General features: G+C 39.2%; 2 protein-coding genes and 1 non-coding gene across 4 annotated transcripts in view; 2 read left to right on the top strand and 1 right to left on the bottom strand.

Annotated features, from left to right (window-relative positions):
- Positions 1-19,769, bottom strand: part of RNF2 (ring finger protein 2) — a 74,455-nt gene extending 54,686 nt beyond the window's left edge. Inside the window, exons 1-3 of one of the 2 annotated variants that reach the window (XM_019635491.1) lie at positions 19,679-19,769; positions 14,845-14,918; positions 1,919-1,986 (exon numbers count right to left, since the gene is read on the bottom strand). In XM_019635491.1, coding sequence (XP_019491036.1) covers positions 1,919-1,937 — 19 coding nt within the window. In that variant the 5' untranslated portion in view covers positions 1,938-1,986; positions 14,845-14,918; positions 19,679-19,769. The remainder of the gene's footprint in view (positions 1-1,918; positions 1,987-14,844; positions 14,919-19,678) is intronic. The other variant, XM_019635493.1, reaches the window with a different exon arrangement.
- TRNAI-GAU (transfer RNA isoleucine (anticodon GAU)) lies at positions 12,000-12,073 on the top strand. The gene has a single exon. It is a non-coding gene; the product is annotated as a tRNA-Ile (tRNA).
- A 150-nt stretch (positions 19,770-19,919) lies between the features above and the next one.
- The window catches only part of NIBAN1 (niban apoptosis regulator 1), a 145,928-nt gene continuing 143,470 nt past the window's right edge, over positions 19,920-22,377 (top strand). Inside the window, exon 1 of the mRNA XM_019635490.1 lies at positions 19,920-20,084. Within this exon, the coding sequence (XP_019491035.1) occupies positions 20,030-20,084 (55 nt within the window). The 5' untranslated portion in view covers positions 19,920-20,029. The remainder of the gene's footprint in view (positions 20,085-22,377) is intronic.

The following is a 22,377-nucleotide window of genomic DNA, read 5'->3' as shown; positions in this document are numbered from 1 at the left end:
TTAATTTTGGGGCCTGAAATTTGAAAAAAAATGTATTACATAGAGTTATTGAACTCAAGTTTTATTCATCATAAAATTCATACAACTCCTCATCACTGTCAAAACTCCCAACCATTAGCTTGTCCTCATGCATCTGATGACAAATCACTGTCTTCATATATTACCTCATCCTCAGCTCCATCCATGGCATTTGAAATGCCACACTTCTTAAATGACTGGACAACGATCTACAACCACTGTATAAGACGCACCCAGTTTTTAGACCCCAAATTTTTTGAAAAAGGGTGCGTCTTATACATGGGAGAATATGGTAAGTTGTTTGAAGGGAGCAAAAGGCGTAAGTCAGAGGTTAAAGACAATACCTGTAGTGAGGAAATCAAAGACACCTGATTTCAAATGGAAGAAATAGCCTATAATGAGAAGAAACATTTAGCCTAAGTGACATGGTGTTTTTACAAGTAATTTATCTGAAGATACAAAAGGCAAAGAGATTGTATAATAGATGATGGAAAGAAGGGTAAGCATTCTCCTGGGGGAGGATATGAGAAAGCAGAAGCCCTTGGAAGGAGGGAACACTCATTTACTTAAGATGTGAAGGGAGAGAGAAAATGTAAAGGTGTTTCAGAAATGGAAAGAAAGAGAGGCCAAAGAGATCACTTACCAGTAACTCTGATCTCTACAGAGCAGGCAGATAGAAGTTAAACCACCTTTGGATAATGAGGAATTCCTAGAAGTTAAGCCTTTGTGTGGTCCATTTCCTCTGTCCTCAATGCTTCTCCCTGTCACCTGGCTCACCCCTTATCTTCAAGTCACCTGCTCAATGTCACCAACTCTCACACCATATCTAAAATCTTCCCCTGCTCTCTGCAGTCCTGAATTCCCTTACCCTCTCCTCGTTCCTCTTTCTTCCATAGCTCTTATCACCTTCAAATACACTATATGATTTACTTACTGTATTTGTTATTAATATCTGTTACCTCCCACTAGAATGCAAGGCCACAAGGGTAGGGATTGTTGTCTTTTTTGTTTACTTAAAAGGATGCCTGGTGCTCAGTCAATATTTGTTGAACGAATAAATAGAAAGGTTGATGTTGAATGCGGGCAAGAAAAAAGGAGAGATGGTTTTTGGAAAAGTCATAGTTGAACATAGGACTGATGATATGCAGTTGGTTCAAACCATACAACTGAACGGGTTGTTTAAAATATTGACAGGCTCTTGCATCAGTTGGTACATATCTGCTGCTCGGGTAACCTCAGCTTCTCTCCCAGGACTTCCAGTCAGCAATTAAAGGGTAAATACAGGGTGCAGCTGGAAGCCTCTCTCAGATCCTGCAGTATCAGTTTGAGGTTGGTGCCTCTGCTATACTAGATACAAATTTTTAATATTATCCCTATTGTAGATAGTGTTAAGGAATCAGTCAGTGATGACTCAAAGGATTCCTGGGCAGCAGCGCGGGAGGTGAAAAGTGTGAATTTAGAGAAAAGCATGTCACCAAAGTTCCATGACTTCCTCCAGCGACAATTATCAGTCTGGAAACCAGCACTCAGAAAGTGACAGAAGAGATGATCTAGAAAGGTCAGATGTGGTCACAAGAGTACAAGAGTTAGAGAGTTAAGGTGCTAGGAGGGAGCCTCTTTGGGATGTTGATGATAAAGCATTGAATGTATTAGGAGACTAAAGGGTTAGACCACTTGGTAGTGCTCCAGTGATGAAAGAATCCAGAAAGGAAGTCACCCTACCACCCAACTTCTTTGAACTTGGGCGCTAAAAGGGCAGAGTGACAGTGTCAACTTCAATGATTCTTCTTCCTGCTGTATTATAGATCTGAGGACCTTGTCATGTCAATATTACAGTACCTCTTTATCATGGGCGTCTTGAGCATTATAGGAGAGAGTGTAGTCATGTAAAACATGGTACCTGTCCTGGAGATGCTCATCACCTACTGGGAGAGGCAACACTGGTATTCTTCAAATAGCACATGTCACCTGTAAGAGTGGGCATTATAATTATCAATATGATTTGACTTTAAACTCGATGAAACCAATGTAAAATCAGTGGGTCGCAGGCAGAGTATAGTAATCATCTATTGTTCTCTTGAACTCCATCACCATTATGTACTATGGTTTCAGCTTCTCCAGAGAATTCTGCCTGACAGTGAAAGTGTTATCTTAAGAGTGTTTTCAAGTGTTCAAACCCGTTTCAAATTTAATGCATGAATGCATGTTGTCTTTGCTGTGATGAGATCCTGACCACACCACTCCCATTGCAAATTTCCTTTGGAAATGGAAGCTCTTGTAATGCTTATCCCTTGGCCAACAAACCACTTCTGTACTGTTTCTTTCACTTTTTAAAAAATTTATTTTTATGTGTTTATTTATTATTATTTTTTAAGGAGGGCACAGCTCACAGTGGCCCATGCAGGGATTGAACCGGCAACCTTGGTGTTATTAGCATCACGTTCCAACCAACTGAGCTAAGCGGCCACCTCTTTCCTTTCACTTTTAAAGAGGTTTTGTTTTGTTGTTTGTTTGAATGTTATTAGCAGTCTGTAAAACACAGGTTCTGCATTGAGTTCTACTCTTAAACCCTGCAGTAATCTGTGTGACTTTAACTTGTGCCTGCTTTCCAGTCTACACAGGTTTGCCCTCCAGTCACAGGTGATATCATCTCTACGTAAGAACATGCTGTTATTAAAGCCATCCGTGGTGGAAGGGACCCTATTTCTGTGAGAAACTATGTAGCAACAGCTCTGCTTGTATTGGGGGTGGGGTGATAAGGCAGGAATGATATATGTCTTCCTTCGCTTATTATAATTAGATATATTTGTATGAAAATAGAATCTCTGGTGCTTAAGTGTTGCTCAGCTCCTGCTGATCAGTTCTCACTCACAGGCATCGTCCTTTGTGATATAACAGTTGCTGTGGAGATGATGATCGTGTCATGGAGAAAAGAGACTCATGAATTTAAATGAAGAGTGAACAGCAGGAGCCAAAGAACATTGCCCAAAGCCAAGCGTTTCATTTAATTTTCTCTTGCCTTTTTAATATATGGTATATCATAACGTTGGATATATCGACTTAAATAATACAGTTTCAGGGTTAATTATGAATAATGACAAAAGGAAAATTTAAAAGACGGGATATAGTGCTGACATTCTACATAGAGGCAAGAACGGGTTCAAGTTCATGAATACTCAATACTGTGGTTTAAACAATTAAGCTATTTGGATAGTTCTATTGCAGGCTACATTTTTATGAGCTGCAGAAGTAATGTAGGCATCATTAAACAAATAGGACACAGAGTGTTGAGATAGAAAGAGAGTGGGCTGTGTATCAAACAGAGCTGGACTGAATATCACTTACATGTCATTGATTTTAGGCAGGCTACTTGACACTCTTTGAAACTTCAAATTCATCAATGATAAAATCAGAATAAACTCGTAGGGTGTTTTCTGGGCTATTCAACTGGTATGGATTCATATGATCATATCAGTTGTTTATATTCAATGTCTGTTCTGATTGGTCATTGCACTAATTTTGTACTAGTTATTAAATATTCTGAATAGCACCTATGTTAGTCAGGACAGGATAGGCTATGCTGCAGTAACAAATTGTGAAATCTCAGTGGTTTAACACAATTAAATTGTATTTTTTGCTCCTATAGATTCCATTGCGAGTCTGACAACTGTCCTCTAATAGCTTCCAATCCAACGTCATTATAGCAGAAGAAAAATGGCGTTGGAGAAGGCATACCAGTTTTTAATTTCCTTGGCCCGAAAGACACATACGTTATTTCTACCCAGTCCATTGGCCAGAACTAGTCACATGGCCACAAGCTATTTGCAAGGGAAGCTGGGAAATGTAGAGGAGGTCATGGGGTCATTGATGAGCACTGTCTTTGCTACAGCACCCCTTGTTTTGTGAGGATTTGAAGAGATATTGTATATAAAGGATTTATAATTGTATCGGGTGAGCTAGGTCAGACCACAAAGGCTGATCCAGGTTGAAGTCCTGGTGTGAATGACAAGTTGGAAAAGATTATTTTCATTTTCACCCCAAATCAGCAAAGAAACAGAAAAAAGGATACACGTGAAATTGACCAAGGATACAGGGCAGTACACATTGAATGCAGTACCCCAGGGCTTCTAGCTGCCTTGTTCCTTAAGAAAGTAGGTTTCAGGTTCACCAGTCTCAGCAGCTCACGTGGGGGAGGAATTTGCCAGGTCAGAGGAACCCAGAACAGAGGTTTGCTGCATTTCCACTCTTTTAGACCAGGCTGGATAGCATGAGGAGTGAAGGGGGGAAAGCCAACACGTAAGGGTCCACCCTATTAGCATAAAATAATCTCTGACTGAGTCAGAGTTACCTATTACATGATTTATTCCTTACTGCACCTTTGAGGCTGCGTTCATAAGAATTTCCTGAGTTCATACTTTACGTCTGTGGTAGAATTATACTGGACGCATAGTGGGATGCTAAAGGAAAAAAAATCTAGCTACTTCTAAGGAATTTATAATCTGATTAAAGAGATTAAGTCACCATCGGTGAACAAGGCAGTCAATACATGGCAAAACGATACTTAGGAAAGAAAGACGGTCTAAAATTGGGTAGTCTATAAGGAGATGTTGATTTTGAAGCACAAATGACAAAAAAAAAATAATGAAAGAGGAGAATAACTACTAAGAACATCATAAGGAGCCAGGCAGCCTTCATTCTCTATGGACAGTTAAAGAATTATTTCAGTTTAGGGTCAGGTACCAAAGCCAAGAAGTACAGAAAATTTCAGATCACATTTAACAACAGGACTGGTTGTCAAAGAAATTCAACCAGACAAGGTGGCACCAGGGGTAGCCTGGATGCTGTGGGAATGGAATGCACATGAGACATAGCCTGGGGCTCCCCAGAAATGCCTGGGGAAGACTGGGGAGACAGAATGGAGGTCTTGCAGTTACCCAGCAAGGGGCTGATGAGAAAGAAAAGTTGGGCATTAACATACTCATGCTAATGTGTTGTAGGACTATTTGAATTATGCTGCAATTGCAGTTGTTATCAGTGTATAGTTTTAATATTATATTGTAAGCATTTCCCCATATTCTGAAATAATACTTGAAACATAATTTGTAATGGAATAAAATAATATTTCTCAAGAGTCAGATAATGTGTATAAGTGTTTAGAAACATACACTTTCACTTAATTATTGTAGTATTTATATGAGGTAGGTACAATTATCACTACTTTGCAGATGAAAAACCTGACATTAGGAGATATTAAAGTCACACAGCAAGTATCTGATTGAATTGGGATGAAACCTTAGTTTGTCTGATTTGAAAGCCTATCCTCAGCTGTTCTCAACCTGTGGGTTGCGACCCCTTTGGGTGTTGAACGACCCTTTCACAGGGGTCGCCTATGACCATTGGAAAACAAAAATATATTTACATTATGATTCATAACAGTAGCAAAATTACAGTTATAGAGTAGCAACGAAAATAATTTTATGGTTGGGGGGGTCACCACAACATGAGGAACTGTATTAAGGGGTCACGACATTAGGAAGGTTGAGAACCGCTGCCTTAGTGGATGGCAGGAGGCAGATTACCTAACTAGTGCTGACCAGTGATTCTAGAGTCTAGTATATTATGCTGCCTATTGTATGCCATCATGTTGATGTGCCACCTATTAATAAACAGATCCCCTATTGTTAAGTATTTGTTTCAAGGTGTTTTTTTTTTTAGTATCAATAATCTGTGGTAAACATCCTTGCACATAAATCTTGTGTACATAGCATACATACATCCTTACATGTGAATCTCTTGAACAGTGCATATTTCTGTAGGATAAGAGAAAATACTGGTCATCAAAAGGTTTAATCATCTTAATGTTTTTGATAACACAATCAAATTTTCAAACTGAAAAGATATATTAACAATATGTTCACCTATCATGTATAATAGTGACTGTTTCCCTGAAACCTTCTGTAACTCTAAAATCTTTTTGTCCTTCTCAAAAGCTCAAAGTCCCCAACAATGCCTAGATTTATGGTCTTCTAGCAGCCCTCAGTGGTCCTAATTTGGTATTAGTCTTTTTTTTTAATTTGATTAAATTTATTGGGGCAACACTGTTAATAAAATTGTATAGGTTTCAATTGTATAATTCTATAGTACATCACCTGTATACTGCATTATGTGTTCACCACCCAAAGTCAAATCTTCCGTTACCATCTCCCTTTTCTGCCTCTCCTCTACTCCCCTTTCCCTCTGGTAAGCACCAAACTGTTGTCTGTGTCTGTTTTTTTGTTTGTTTGTCTTGTTTGTTCATTTGTTGCTTTCAGTTTTATATCCTACATATGAGTGACATCATGTGGTTCTTGACTTTTTCCATTTGACTGATTTCGCTTAGCATGACATTCTCAAGATCCACCCATGTTGTCACAAATAGCAGTATTTCATCTTTTTGGATGGCTGAGTAATATTCCATTGTATATCTATTGACACTTTGGTTGTTTCCATGTCTTGGCCACCATGAATAATGCTGCAATGCACATAGGGATACCTACATATTTATGAATAAATGTTTTCAAATTTTTGGATAGATACCCAGAAGAGAGACTGCTGGGTCATATGGTAACTCTATTCTTAATTTTTTAAGGAACCTCCATATTGTTTTTCATAGTGGCTGTACCAATTTATATTCCCACCGGCAGTGTGTGAGGGTTTCTTTTTCTCCACAACTTCTCCAACACTTGTTATTATTTGCAAGATGATAGCCATTCTAACAAGTGTGAAGTGGTATCTCATCGTGGTTTTGATTTGCATTTCCCTAATAGCTAGTGAAGTTGAATATCTTTTCATATATCTGTTGGTAATTTGTATGTTTTCTTGGGAGAAGTGTCTACTCAGGTCCTTTGCCCATTTTTTAATTGAATTTTTGTTGTTGTTGTTGAGTTGAATGAGTTCTTTATATATTTTGGATATTAACTCTTTATTGGAGGTGTGGTTTGCAAATATCTTCTTCCACTCGGTTGGTTGCTTTTTTTGTTTTGTTTATGGTTTCTTTTGCTGTGCAGAAGGTTTTTAGTTTGATATAGTCCCATTCATTTATTTTTGCTTTTACTTCCCTTGCTTTTGAGATCAAATTCATAAAATCCTCTCTAAGACCAAGGTCCATAGGTTTAGTACCTGTTTTCTTTTGTGAATTTTATTGTTTCAGGCCTTATATTTAAGCAATATACAGATTTAATGCCATCCCCATCAAAATCCCAAAGGCATTTTTTAAAGAAATAGAACAAAAAAGTCATCAGATTTGTATGGAACCATGAAAGACATCAAATAGCCAAAGCCATACTGAAAAAAAAGAACAAAGCCAGACATATCATACTCGCTGATTTCAAGTTATATTACAAAGTGATAATAATCAAACATCAGGCTATTTGTAGAAAAATAGACACAGGCCAATTGAACAGAATTGAGACCCCAGTAATAAACCCACATATAAATGGGCAACTAATTTTCAACATAGAATCCAAAAACATAGAATGAAGAAAAGAAAGCCTCTTCAATAAATGGTGCTGGGAAAATTGGAAAGCCACATGCAAAAGAATGAAACTAGACTGCTGTTTTTCACTACACACAAAAATTAACTAAAAATGGATCAAAGACCTAAATATAAGACATGGTATTACTCTTGAATACAATAAAAGATGTTGCATTAATTGTAATTCATTGCATATTTAGCATAGGCCCTCTTGAACCATAAAAACAAATTTACAATAAAAATTTCACTTTAAGTCACTGAAATTTATTTAATTCAGGTCAGCAGCATTACTCAGCCAAAGACAGTTACTCTGTAGGTCAGGAGGCTTTTGACTAATCCATATCTGAAATTTCTTCTTTAAAGGAGAGAGAGAGAAAAAAACACTATCCTTTAACTTCTTTGTAGACACGAAGTAATCAAGAATCGTGTGTTTATGGTCCTGGGTGTGTGTTTATGTGCGCGTGGACAGAAGCAAGAGACAGGAGCGCTGCTATATAGCATGGATGGGATTTAGGAAAACAAAGGAGTGATGATGAAAACTAAAATTTTTCTTAATAATAGTTATTAAAAAATGGGTTTTAAAAATTATGTTGTATATTTATGTCTTAGGAAAAGTTAAAACCTGCTAGGATTCAATAAATAATGTCTGGAAAATTTGTATAGTACATCAAGTAAATCATAAATAAGGTTGCTATTTGGAAAATCATTTAAATGTTTCTTGGAGGTTTTAAAATTACTTAAAATGAGTCCCGTGTTTTTGGTAATCTAATGCTACCTTATTTGTATCTGTTCAGGCTGATTGAGCCAAGGTATCAACAAGGAAGCTGCCTTAATTCCTAATGTCAGATAAAAACACCTAGAATGCAAATGTGTATATTAAAATGAAAAGGAGTAGTGCATGACAAAAATCTCAGAGTGTTAATAGCATAGGCTTTTGAGTCAGAAAAAAAAATTGAGTTTATATCAAGTTCTGTCACTTTTTATCTGTTTCATTTGGGGGCAAAAGGCAGTTGCTTAACCTCCTAAATGATAAAATAGGGATCCCTATACACTCACCTGCAGCCAGGTTGTAAGGTTTAAAGAGAATATGGATTTGAAATGACTAGACATGATAGATGGCTAATAAGTGTTACCTATTTCATTATTCAGCATATTCTTGGTAGATACACTAGTGGCCCTGGTCTGTAATTATTCTGCCATTCTGGGCTTATCATAATTTCACTTTATAGCAATTTAATTTGTTTAGTTATAACAAGTCATTATTCTCACTGAGGTTACTGTTAGATGTGAAATAAACAATCTGTAGTTCGCTATTTTCAGCAAACAGTAATTCAAGCCGAGCCCCAGAAGATGAAAAACAGAAAATGGAGATAAAAGGTCCAAGGGGACTAACTAAAAAATAACTCTCAGACAATTTTGAGAAAATGGATTGCTTCAAGGCTGACATTTATTTGAAAATGAGAAATAACATTAGATATATGCAGTGAATTTTGTATTTTGAGCAGACATGGTTTAGTGCTAAAGCCTTTCATATATTTAACAGCCTTTTAATCTGTTAAATAGCTGATTTTTTTATGTATTTATGCAGCAAAACAAATAGCTATTTAAGTGCTTTTTGATGTGTGAATGTACTTGTTAATTGCCACTAGTAAGTATCCTTAATTTAGTGAAATCTCTCCCCTGTCTGTTGATGGTTTTGCCTCTCTGATAAAGCATAGACTGTTTATTTGCTTTCCTCCCTGGGCTGCAAGCAAATAATGTAAGGCTATTCTTTTGTCGAGGACTACTCAGACTAGGGAAGCTAAGGATCTTTGCTGAGCCTTGATGGCTCTAGAGGCTCAGTGGACTATTTTGTTAATGGTTCTGGTTAGATTTCACCTCATTATCTCTAATCAAGCGTGCCAAGGCCAAACCATGAGCCTAGGATTCGAAAAAAGCCCTTGGCTTCATATCCTAAGAAACCAGTAAGTCACATCCAACAGAAAGACCACAGCAGCTATGTTCTTATTCGGAAGGGTCCTCATCATGTATTACCAACGAGGCCCTCTTTTTTCTCAGGCAAGAGTTGGGCACAGCAACAGTAATCATTTTGAGAACAGTAAAACAAATCTTTCCTTTTTACAAATGATCCTTCAAAGAATAACTCTGTACAAATGTCATTCTACAAGTGTACACAAAATTCTATAGGATACATTCCTAAAGTGGAATTGCTACCTCAAGGGGTGTGCATATTTGTGATGCTGATGGATACCGCAAATTACTCTTCATTGTATCAATTTACACTCTGGCCAGCAAACTATGAGAGGGCCCGTTTCCTACACTTTCCCCAACAGACGATGTGATCCAAGAAATAGGACCTCAGTATAGTTTAATGTGAAGTTGTCTTTTTATGAGTAAATTGAGCATCTTTTCCCATATTTAAGAGCCAGTTGTTTACCACCACACCCTATTAATATCTTTATCATTTTCTATTTTGGTGGTAGTAGTTTTTAATAGACTTAAAGAAACTATTTGTTAGGGAACTCAGCCTTTCATCTCTGGTTCTGATTACAAAATTTTCCAACTTTTCATTTGTTTTTTGACTTGTAATGTTTTTTTTTTTTAATGAAGGATTTTTAATATTTATAGGGATTTCTCAGTCTTCCCTTAGATGGCCTTTAGGGTATTTTTTTTATGCTGCATTATATTGATAATGAAATCAACATCTTTAAAACAAATCAACAAATCAGAAATCTGAGAAATTTTATAGTAAAATTAAGAAAGAACTCAATGGACATAGAGCCATATTCTTATAGAAGGTATATATAGTGTGTACATGCTATGTAGATGTATACCTAACAAGGTCACGAGAAAGCGTCTCGGGAAACTGAGGCCCGGTGGAATGATATCGGTAAAGCTTCCTCAAGGGAGTGTCTCCGAACGCTGAGACCCTGCGGAATGATGTTAGTTATCTCCCTTATTTTCATGGCCGAGGCACAGCTGCACCATCCTGGGGGTTGTGTGTGTGGGAGTATGAAGGCACAGCAGGTGTTAGAATACAATGGGGCTGGTTGATGGAAACTAGCCCTAAGGCACTTATCACAGGAAAAAACAAGTTTCACTCCTTTGAAGTTTCTTAATAAAAGCTACGCATTGGCCGATTCAGGGCTCAGTTCCAGAGAGAGACTGCAGTCCCTGGCCCCCCTTTAACTCTATCCTTGTCTCTTGTGTTTCTTTAACCCTGAGCCACCCCTCTCACTCCCCAACACCCTTGCTGGGTGGGACGCGGCATGTATCCTCTTTTTTCCCCCACATAAACATTGCAACAAGTATCATGGTGTATTCAACAATTACTTCACCTACCTGGGTCTTCTAGGTTTTGTGTCATGCTTGGAAAAGCTTGCGCTAATCCAAGATGGTAGAAGAATTCTCCCAGTTTTGTCTAGTACTTTAAAAATTATATTTTGATCTATTTGGAATCTATTTTTGCATAAAATTTGAGCTTTATTTGTTTTCCAGATGGCTACCAGTTGTCCCAATAAAATACTATGTTAGTTAACATGCTTTCAGCTATTAGTGACAATAACCAACAACAAAAAAACAGCTTAAGTAATCAATACATGTATTCACTCATCTGACAAGAAATCTGGGGTGGGATCATTCCAGAGTTGGTTAATTCAGTGATTTAACAATGACTTCAAGGACCCATGTTCTCTCAGTGTTTTCTGTGTGTTGACTTTACTCCTTTATTCGAACTGAAAGCTGAGAGTTGTACCTCTTTTACATTGTATTCCGGATAAGCTTAGGGCTGTAAGAATCTCATTGAACGAGATGCTGACGTTTTTTGTACCACTAGACTCAGATGATCTTGTTTGCAGAATATTTTCACACCGCAAATCAATCAACGTAGGAGCCCCATCTGTCAAAAGTTCCAGCTATTGTGTCCAATACAACAGATGTTGCCTTACAGCAGATTCCAAGACCACCCCCTCTGCATTAGCCTCTAACCCTATTAGTCTTGAGGGAGTGTCTCGGTATGACCGAGGCAGGTAAAGCTCTCTCTGGGGGGTGCCTCAGGTGTGACTGGGACCTGATGGAATGATAATAGTTATCTCCCCTGGGAGGACACAGTAACAAGGTGTCCTGGGGCTATGTGGTGGATGTGTGGAAGGCATAGCATTTGTTGGAATACAATGGGATGGGTTAATGGTAAAAGGCCTTAAGGCACAAATCATACATATCTTCAATATTAAGATGAGAGAGTCTGAAAAAAAAAGAGAAGGACTCCTTTTGGCTCAGACTACCTCAATGAGTACGTCTTATAACCTATAAGAATTACAGGAAAAATCGTGTTGCACCAAAGGTTTGTATCTATTGTAGAACATGCATTCATTGAACAAGTCTTCCTTGAGTGCTGACCATAAGCCCAGTATGGTTCTAAACATTAAAGGCCAAGTCATAGCCATCAAGATTATAATATATAAGAGATGACTAGTTAGCTCAGTTGGTTAGAGCGTGGTGCTGATAACACCAAGGTTGCTGGTTCGATCCCTGCATGGGCCACTGTGACTGTGCCCTCCTTAAAAGAGTCAACTATTCCATTCTAGCATGAAAACAATGTGTAATCAAGGACCATGGCTGTTTCCCAATAAAATTAAAAAAAAAATTATATCAACAAACAAACAGAAAACCAGGGAGGCTGACACTAGCCTTCTTCTCCAGTTTTTCTACAGATACTTCACTTTTACAACAACTTTCTCAGTATTACTTAGATTATCTTCATTAAGGTAGAGTTATTGCTCTTACGATGGTTAATTTCCAAGAATTGTAGGATTAAATGGTATAATTTATGTGGCTATAATGTTAATAGCACCATGTAAAACTTAGCCATTAAGGCTGCAGAATTTCTGCCAATCTGATTTAGTTCTCATCCAAACCCTGCCATGCTTCCTAATTTAATTGCAGCATGACTAGAGCTAAAAATTTGAATTTTATGAATCTAATTTTTAAAAATGAATAAAACGAGAGTAATAAGGAACTCTATATAGATTCAAGTCATGATGTGCAGAAGGACTGCTAATTCTCTGGCCAAAACTTGAGCCAGCTGATTTTAAATTTGAATTGGAATTAGTGTCTATGTAGAACACATAATTAATCAAATGTCTAGGATGAAAATAAATCACTTTCAAAACTGACTATAAAAAATGAAAAATGAATAACAATATAAAAGTGAATTGTTATATATTGTGCCAGCTGCCAATTGTTGGCATATGCTGCAAATCACTCACAAAAAGCAATGTCTACTTATATTTGCTTTAATCAATTACATAAAGGGATATAGTATAGTATAGCTATAGAATGTTTCAGCCTTGCATATAAATCCTATATTTAAAGCCTTATATTGTTCAAAATTCTTTTGATTGGGAAGGAAAACAGAAATCCAGTTCAAATTTACTTAACAAACAAAAATGGGGAAGGCTTATTGTTTTATATAACTGGGCAAGCCAGGACTCAACTAATGCGATGTCATCAGAGAATTATTTTCCTTCAATCAGGGGCTCTCTTTCTGCTGGACAAACGTCTAAGAAGCAGCTCAGCATTACTATCCTACCAGCTTACAACCCTACAAACAGTCTTTCTCAATAGCTACAACAGAGAAATCTTGGGCAAAATTCTGATTGGCCCAGTTTCGAAATCGACTAACCACACGTATTTAAAGGACCTCGTGCTCCTAAATTACACTTTTCTCCTTCAAAACAGTTGTTCCTGCAGTGGGCTGGGTTAGCTAAATTTTAGGAGTCTGTAGTCTGATTAAATGAATCCACCTTAAGGGATTTGATATGATAGCTTTATCATTTGTAACCTAAATGAACTGATAATGGGTACAATGTCGAAATAAGAAAAGGAATTTAAGGTAATGTGGATGAAGAGAATTTTAAGCAGGTACAATAAGTCTAACCAATGTAGCAGGGGGTATATTCTTTTTATACACAAGGCATATAAATCTGGACATCTCTGCCATACTACCCTCACCATTTGTGAGTGCAAATATTTTGAGGTATATTGAGGGGATGCTGTGAGAGTGGTCTACCCTTGGTTCCAGCAATAAGGGGTGCACTGTCTGTAGAGAACAGAAAAGCAATGATAAAACTAAGTCAGCTTGACTTATTTTCTATCATAACGTACAGAAATTCTAAACAAGGTCAGTGATAGAATATCTTTCCTCTATTCGATGGGTCAGTTCCACTGTTTCTGCATCCGCTTGGGGTTTCTTGCCAATATTTCCTCCCATCTCCCCATTCAAGCCTAACAAGAGTCACAGCCCTGGCATAGTATTTTTCACAACTATTGATCCTAACTAGGGGAATTAATGCGTTGGTGACTTGCCCTATAAAGAGTGAACTATAACTCCAAGAGGAAATAGTAAAAAAACTGTGCTTTATAAAATGGATTATAATGAATGTCAAAATGCGTGTTGTATGTGGTAAGTATAAGCTTGTATTATAAAATAATAGAATTAGCCCCAACATAAATTCAACAGTAAAAGTTTGTTCTGGAAGAGTCATTCACTTGTCAGCTGAGCAAACGAAGCTTGTAACAAATAGCTGAATAATCCTAAATGACTGTTAAACTAATTTAAGTGCAGGCATGTGAATTTGATTTGGACCAGAGGCTGTCATTTCCCTCATTGCCATTAAGTCCTGCCCCGATATGGAGTATCACCGCTGGTCCAGCAGGTGGCGCTCTTCCCTTTGTGCACTAGCACTCAATTAGCTTGTCCAATACAAGTTGAGAACATTGCCTTCAGAACCCGTAGAATCTGTTTATCTATGGTGATAACATGATTATAACTTTCACAAGGGTGACTTGAAGATTGGTCTCTACAGATCTAAATGGCCCTTTGGTTCTAGAGCAGGGGTTTTCAACCTTCCTAATGCCGCGACCCCTTAATACAGTTCCTCATGTTGTGGTGACCCCCAACCATAAAATGATTTTCGTTGCTACTCTATAACTGTAATTTTGCTACTGTTATGAATTATAATGTAAATATATTTTTGTTTTCCGATGGTCTTAGGCGACCCCTGTGAAAAGGTCGTTCGACCCCCAAAGGGGTCGCGACCCACAGGTTGAGAACCACTGTTAGAGTGTTGTTCTTAGTTCTAAGCCTTTATTAGCTTTTGTGAAAATACTTGGACTCAGTGGCTAAGGTCTTATGGAATGCTAAAGATCTATATGTAATTGCAATGATTCATATTTGAAAAGCATGTTGCGCAAAAGCAATGCTTCACCATTAGAAAAACGATCTATCTTTTTCTAATAAAAATTCCACATACCCCTGGAGCTTCTGAAACGTCCCTTCAAGAATCATGATGAGCAGAAGTTGGATTCCATCTTCTACATATGCTCCCTAGAAGAGATTTTATCCAGCTTAATTTTCTGTAGATTGTATTATGAAAACAGCTTTTTATGTCTTTCAAATATACAATTAAAATACAATAGGTGCATTTTTTCCCCTTTCAAAATTGGTCCTCGTGCCTTGTCCCCTGGAAAGTGTGTTTTCCTAGTCACAAAACACAGGTACTGTAGTAAACATAAGAATAAAAACAACAAACATTGATATGTTAATAAAACAGTAATAACAGTTAATAAAACACCTTTTTCATGTATTACTTCTTGTCATACTAGCTTCATTTAGAGAATGCTGAGTATGTGTTAAGCATAGTAATAGATATTTGGTGTATTACATATATAATCTCATTTAATTTTCACAGATACTCATTTTGAAGATAAGGAATATAAGACTTGGAAAATTTAAGTTATTTCCCCAAATCATGAGGCAAGTTAGTATCAGGATGAGGAATGGAGCTCCTAAAACTTATACCCCTGAGAAAGACAAAACGTATTAGATTATTATAACAATCTTGCTAGTAAGTGAAGGAGCTTCATTAAAAAAGAAAAAATTCATAAAATGACTTTCAGTAGTTGACTACTTTGTACAACAACTTATAAAAGATACTGTTGATCAGGTTAGGCATTCTTTAGAAATTATACAAAGAAAAGATGGGAAGGGAGTGTTAACAAAAGACGGGCGGGTGTCAGGGATAAACTGAATTGATTTTAGACTTTGTCTATGGTTAGCACAATCTTCAAAGAAGATGATTCAATAAAGAACATAGGGAAATATGTTTTAATAAGCAAAATGTGTTTTATTTGTAATGTATCACAGTAAATGGGTCAATGTCATATATATATATATATTCCAAATCAATAAGAATAGTAAATCAATAGAATAACAGAAAAGTACAAGGACAGCCAATACACAAAGGAACATGTATGGCCAGAAAGCCCACGGAAAAAATAATCAATCTTTCTCATTAGGAATTTCAAAATTAAACAATAGAATGTGGTATCTATTTTGATCCCCAAATTGCCAACTATTAAAAGGAATAATGAAAATAATAAGAAAAAAATAAACGATATGAAAATTGCCAATGTGACTGAGGAGGAGGGAATGAGGCATGCATGCATTTCTGGTAAATAAGCGAATTAAGTTACATTTATACAATGAACTATCATTGACCTAGATCTAGATATTTATTTAAGTGGAAACATCCCAGATGAAAAATTATGACACAAATTACAGAATATGTAGAAAGCATCATTTTGTTTTGGTAAATAAGTGATTATAAATTAGTTTATATATAATTATATAAATTATAATTGCACATATATAGTTATACATACATAATTGCATATATGTAAATCCGTAAGAAACTATACCAAATTGGCAATATCTAAAGATATTCATGCTGAGATTTGGGTTACTTTCCCCCTTTTTTTCTTTCTGTTTATCAATAGTTTCTAATTTTCTATAGTAAAACCTAGATTACTTATGTAAATAAACGAAAGCAAGATTTAAGATAAAAGAAGTGGTATGTTGGTTAAGAAGATGAGCTCTGGTGTCAGACAAGCCCAGGTGACAGGTAACCTTAGATAAATTCCTTGAACTTCTTAGCTTCCTCCTTTAGTAACATGATGATACTATTGCCTGCCTCAGTGTGTTTTGTGAAGATTAAATTAGATAACTACGTAACCTACTGTGTGTACCTATCAATCAATCAAGTAGTTACAAAGTTCCTACTCCTGTATTACTGGGCAGTACAAGTTACTTGGGGAAAGCAAAGAAGTCTGAGATTGTCCCTCCTCTGCAAGCAGTTAAATAGACAACGTCACTAGCTGCCCAAATAGACAGATGTCACTAACTCAGATGAGAACACGGCGACCAAGGAGTGCATAGTTCTGTGACATGCTAGAGAATCCCCCAAAGCACGCATCTTTTAAAGGTTTGTAAAGGTTTATTTAACTAAATTTGCTCCTTTTAAAAAAAGGTAATTTAAATTGGTGAATTTCATGTTATGGAAATTATATCTCAATTAAGATGTTAAAATGGTAATTATTTTAGTATGTGATGTTTACCCCAAAGAAATGGTCTTAAGAGTATTTTAACACAAAATGCACTGATACAATACAATACCTAATGTTACATAGGAAAATTTCTAAACTAGCTGATTTGAATCATATGAAGTTGAATCTGGTTCATAAAGTTATTGAATTGCTTGGAGACTCATTTTTAGTGTGTGATTAATAAAATGATGCCCACATAGGATTTGCAAGTATTAAATACTATGACTAAAATAATGAGTTCCTTAATTTTTTCTGTAAACCGATTAGGGAAAAAGTGCTTTATTTGTTTGGGGAAAAAAAAAGAGAGCGAGAGAAAGAGAGAGAACAGCAGTTTTTCTTAATATAACCTTAATGATTTTCCAGGGCCAATTAAAATTCCTCTTTCTCTGGAAAATTGCTTCCTTGGCCACTCTTGTCCTTATTGATGGTAACAACCCTAGCGTCCATTGGCTGAACACTTACTATGTTCCTGGGAATATGTTAAGTGCCTCACAGACCTGATCAAATTTAATTTTGACAACAACCCATGAGGTGGGTGTTGTTAGCTCCCTTTAAGGAGACTGAGACAGGTAATTTAAGCAATGTGCCAGGTCCAATGGCTACTGAGTTATCAGATTAGGATTCGAAGCTAGAACTGTTGGGTTATGAAGCTTGTTAGCATTATACCATGCAAATCCTTCCTGGTTTCTTTTCCATCTGCGAGTGCTGCAAATGAGCAAACAATGATAGATTGGAATAATTAGTCTTTCCTCAGAGTGTTCCCAAACAAAAGGTGATAAGCTAACACTATATTCTGGCAGAAGATCCAAACTCATTTTCTTTAATAACAGTAATAATATTCTAAGGCATAATTGTAGCAGTTTATATAATGAAAGGAATTACTACCCTGAGATGTGCTTAATTCTAAGACCAATATTGAGAAAAGAATTGAACATTGAATCGTTTAAAGCATTGTACACGTAGTTATCTGGAAATGTTCTTTATTCATTGCGATCACAGCTTTTATTGAGCCTAGATTCTTAAATTGTATATATCATTCATTCACTTATTCGATAGTTATCTATTGGAGAAAGGTGAGGGCTGGTGTTTAAGTGGGAAGTCAAGAAAAGCTTCTCTGAGGTGTTAGCATGTAAGTGGAGATTTGTGTGAAGCGAGAGACTTAGAGCGTGAACCATGTGGATACCTGAGGAAAGAGCTTCTGAGGTGAAGGAAGACCACGTGCAAAGGCCCTTAGCTTGGTGTGGTTCTAGCCGAACAAAAAGGCCAGTGAGGCTGGAACAAGGAGAAAAAGGGGGGGGGGGTTAAGGGGGCTGGTCACAGATGAGGACAGAGAGGAATTCTGGCCTAGTGTCAGTGATAGACTATGGCTTTTTCTCTGAAGAAGGGAGAACAGTTAGGAGGCTATTGTAGTTATCCAGGTGAGAAATGATTGGATGGTAACAGTGGAGGGGATGGGAAATGGTTGGATATTGCATATATTTTGAAAGTACAGTTGACCCTTGAACAAGGCAGGTGGTTAGGGGTGCCAACGCTCCCAATCAAAAATTCACGTCTGACTTTTTACCTCCCCCCACACTCAGTCGTCATCCCTCAGTCTCCGCGATGGGGGTTGGTTCCAGGATCCCCGCGGATACTAAAATCCACGGATTTGAAACCCAGGGATGCTGAGTTCTTACTGTATTTTTATTGTCTTACAATCCGTGTGTAACTGGACCCATGAAGTTCAAACCCCTGTTGTTCAAGGATCAACTGTAGAATCGAGGGGATTCCCAGACGGACGGGAATGTCGCGTGGGAGCGATTTGGTGTGAGCTGTGAGAAATCTTGGTGTTCAAGTGCGAGTGAATTAACTTTGGAGGAAAACGCCTTCACAATCTTCCTCAGGCCTGGCTCTTGTGAGTACAGACCATTTGACCTTGGAGGTTAAGTAAACGTCTAAAAGTCTAATACTAAGAATAGGGAGAAATGAGGAAATGAGTGGGGACCCTTGTGCCTGGGAGAGGCTGCCAAACTAAATAGTGGCTGTGGGCAAAGAACAGGTGCCCTTTCTGATGAACTATGTCCAGTGTGTCAAGGAGAGGATCTGAACCCAAAGGTGTAAGAACAGAGTTTGATCAAGACTTGAGTTCCAGGGAGCATTGTAGGACCCAGCCTTAGGTTGTCCCTAAGTTTTTCAATTTCTTTCCTATTTTTCCCTTCATTCTCCGCCCGCTTCTTGCTTGCAGGACGGTACGGTTTACCATTGACTCTCAAACTTCAGCAGGCATCTGAATTACTGGGAGTGCCTGCGAAAACACAGATTGCTGGGGCCCCTTGCCAGGGTTTCTCTCTCTCTCTCTCTCTCTCTCTCTCTCTCTCTCTCTCTCTCTCTCTCTCTCTCTGTGTGTGTGTGTGTGTGTGTGTGTGTGTGTGTGTGTNCTCTCTCTCTCTCTCTCTCTCTCTCTCTCTCTCTCTCTGTGTGTGTGTGTGTGTGTGTGTGTGTGTGTGTGTGTGTGTGTGTGTGTGTGTGTGTGGAGAGGGACGGACAGGGAGGGAGCTGAAAATTTGCATTTCTAACAAGTTGTTAGGAGATGCTTGAGAACAACTCTTGCTTCTCGTCCCGGAGGTTCATGCAAAGCAACGAGATCTAGAACTCTGTAGGGTGTGAGTGGGGAAGGTTCCAGCTCCCAGATGTTCCCAGTCACCAGTGAAATGATCCACTTACCCCAAAGTGTTTCTTAGCTGCCCTGAACGGGTGAGAAGACGAAGCAGAAGCAGGCGGAGGGATGGAGCGAGAATTCCTTCCAGACGAGACATCCCCTCGGAGCTCAGCGGAGAAACGAGGGCGGGAGGAAGGCCCTGGGCCAACCCACAGCTCCTTAGAGGGCGCGGACCTGGAGGGAGGCGCCCCAGAAGGCGGCGCCTCTCGGAGGAAGTTGGTCCTTTAACTGCAGAGCACCGTAGCCCGTCGCATCAGCTTCCAGGAGCGAGCAGCTGGCGCCCACGGGAGCCGTCAGTGCCGCCCGGGGTGCGGGCCGGGCCGTCGCCACCTCTCAGCACCCGCGCGCGCGCCGCCATGGGCGCCTCCGCCTCCAGCCAGCTGGACGAGGGCAAATGCACCTACATCCGAGGTACGCCTGCCCGCGGGACCCTCGGGCCATGCCCGCCTAGAGGGGGCGTCCCGAGCGGGTCCCCACAGTGCGCTCCAGTTTCCATGCCCCGCTCTCTACCTGCTGGCACGGGGGTCCCCAGGTCCCACCCAGCGCGGGTGTAGCTGGCCGGCGCGCCTTGGCTGGCGTGGGGCTGGGGATGCTTTGGAATGCGCCGCCGGATGGCTGGGAGAGTCAGGTGCAGGCTGCGGGGTGGGGCACCACCTCCTTTCCTCCTCTGCGCCCGCCTAGGGGTCTCCTCCTCCCCGCGCCCCCAACACCTCGCCCTCCTGTACCTGGCGCTGGACTTCTTTCTAAACTTGCCACAGAGAACCAAGGGAATATCCCTCGTTTCTCCAGATTTCCCTGGGGATTCCCGGCCTATCAAGCAGAATTTCCCTCCTGGTCATACTGGCCTTTTGTAAAACGCAGCGTGGGCCACAGCTTCAGTTGAACTTCAGCCTGTTACTTAGGGGATGATTTCATCAGAGTCAGAAAGGACTATTTCATTATGCTCCCAGGTTCTCTCCCCGGGGAAGGGAGAAAGCAAAAGAGGAAGGCTAGCATATGTTGCAACTGCTGCTGAATTTGTAGATGGGGAGACTCATTTGGGGAGACTTTCAGAAATAAGGTGACTCAGAAAAGAGGGCAATGCAGAAGAAAAGAAACCAAGCTGAACTGAAACTGCAGGAAATCATGCCTCTTATCTCCAGGGTATACTTGGCCTCCTGTCTTCCCTCCCCCTGCAACCTTGCCCACAACCACTACCTAACATTTGGTTTTCTTGTGAGTTTAGTGTTTTTCTGGCTTTAGAAATACCTTCTACACTGGGCATGAAACTCTGACGTTTTACCTTAATTCTGTAAAGAAACAGTTAACTTCTTCCTGAGACCTTTCTCAGGCCCCTGAACCTTTTCCTAAAAAAAGAAAGCATTTATTTAGTGTCTTTATTCAATATTTGTTTTCAGTCACCACAGCATTTAAACCCATTTGAAAAGGATATCAAGTCAGGGCACTTGAGCACAGGATAATTGGTTTTCCAGATTCCTGCTCTGGGGTTTTTGCAGCTAAAAGGTCATCAATAGCCCACACTGTCAAGGGATAAAAATCGGTCAGGTATCCCTTCACTGTTGTTTGTTTAAAATGGGAAAACTTTGGATGACTTCTTTCTATTAGTAAAAGAGCTAAACTCAGCCTGCCTTAGTCTTACGCATTTGGCTATATGCCTTGTTGTTTTTACCAGTGCGTAGGGGACTGAAAGGACAACACAGTAGAACATAGTGAGAAGGGGCTTGCATTGATTGAGTTATTAGCCAAACATGTTTATGGCATTTATTTTATAAGCCTTTATTTCACGGAAAAGCTTAGAAACACCTAAAGCTGAAGCATGGACATCTACAGTAATCACTGCAAGTCCAGCAATGTGAGGGATTAACTTCCCTGAAGAAAACGTCAGGGCCATGATAGTTGTTGCTACTGTGCTGATCAAGCATTGTACTCATGTGAAAGAAAATGTGTTACCTTTATATTTATTTATTTATTTTTTAATTGGGGATCTGGGGGAAGGGAACAGTGTTGGGGAATTGGGGAAGGGGACCAGCCAAGTTGTTATTCAGTCTTAGTCGTGGAGGGCGCCAGTCGCCACCTGGCTGCCCACCGGCAGCTCGTGGCCTCTGAGCTCAAGGTGCTGTGTTCAATCTTAGTTGCGGGTGGGCATAGCCCACCATTGAACAGGCAGTCTTGTTAGGAGCACATGCTGTCACCAGCTGATCTAGCCTGCCACCTGTTGGTAGCTCAGCGGCAGCTCAGCTCCGGCCGGGAATCGAACCGGCGACCCTGTTGCTCAGAGCTCACACTCTTGAACAAGCTCTTAACCAACTGAGCCACTTGGCCGGCCCATGTTTTACCTTTTTAATTCAGATATTAAATTATTAGATATACACAAGCATGGCATAGCTAGTGCACAGGAAGAACTTGTAATGAATGCATTCCGAATGAATAAGCCTATAGCAGATTGTGTGACCGTCACTACATCCTCTAGTCTTGTTCAATTTCATCTCCTCGTTCTTTGTTCGGGAGGGCCCTTTCAAGGTATGTAGGGACAAAGGGAAGAGAAGCGTTAAAGTTAGAATACCTCCAGGGAAAATGAGATGTTGCCTCATTTGAAAATACGAGTCTTGGCAAAGGAGAAAAGGGCATTGGAAAAATGCATGGTGTCATGAATTGTTAGTGCATGGGCAAGTGAAGGTCATGGGGCTGTGATTTCCAGAAAAAA

The sequence above is a fragment of the Hipposideros armiger genome, unplaced genomic scaffold, assembly GCF_001890085.2.
Source record: "Hipposideros armiger isolate ML-2016 unplaced genomic scaffold, ASM189008v1 scaffold_22, whole genome shotgun sequence".
In the NCBI taxonomy this organism is placed as follows: Eukaryota; Metazoa; Chordata; class Mammalia; order Chiroptera; family Hipposideridae; genus Hipposideros; species Hipposideros armiger.
The sequence above is the reverse complement of the archived record's forward strand: the minus strand, read 5'-3'. Positions and strand labels throughout refer to the sequence as shown.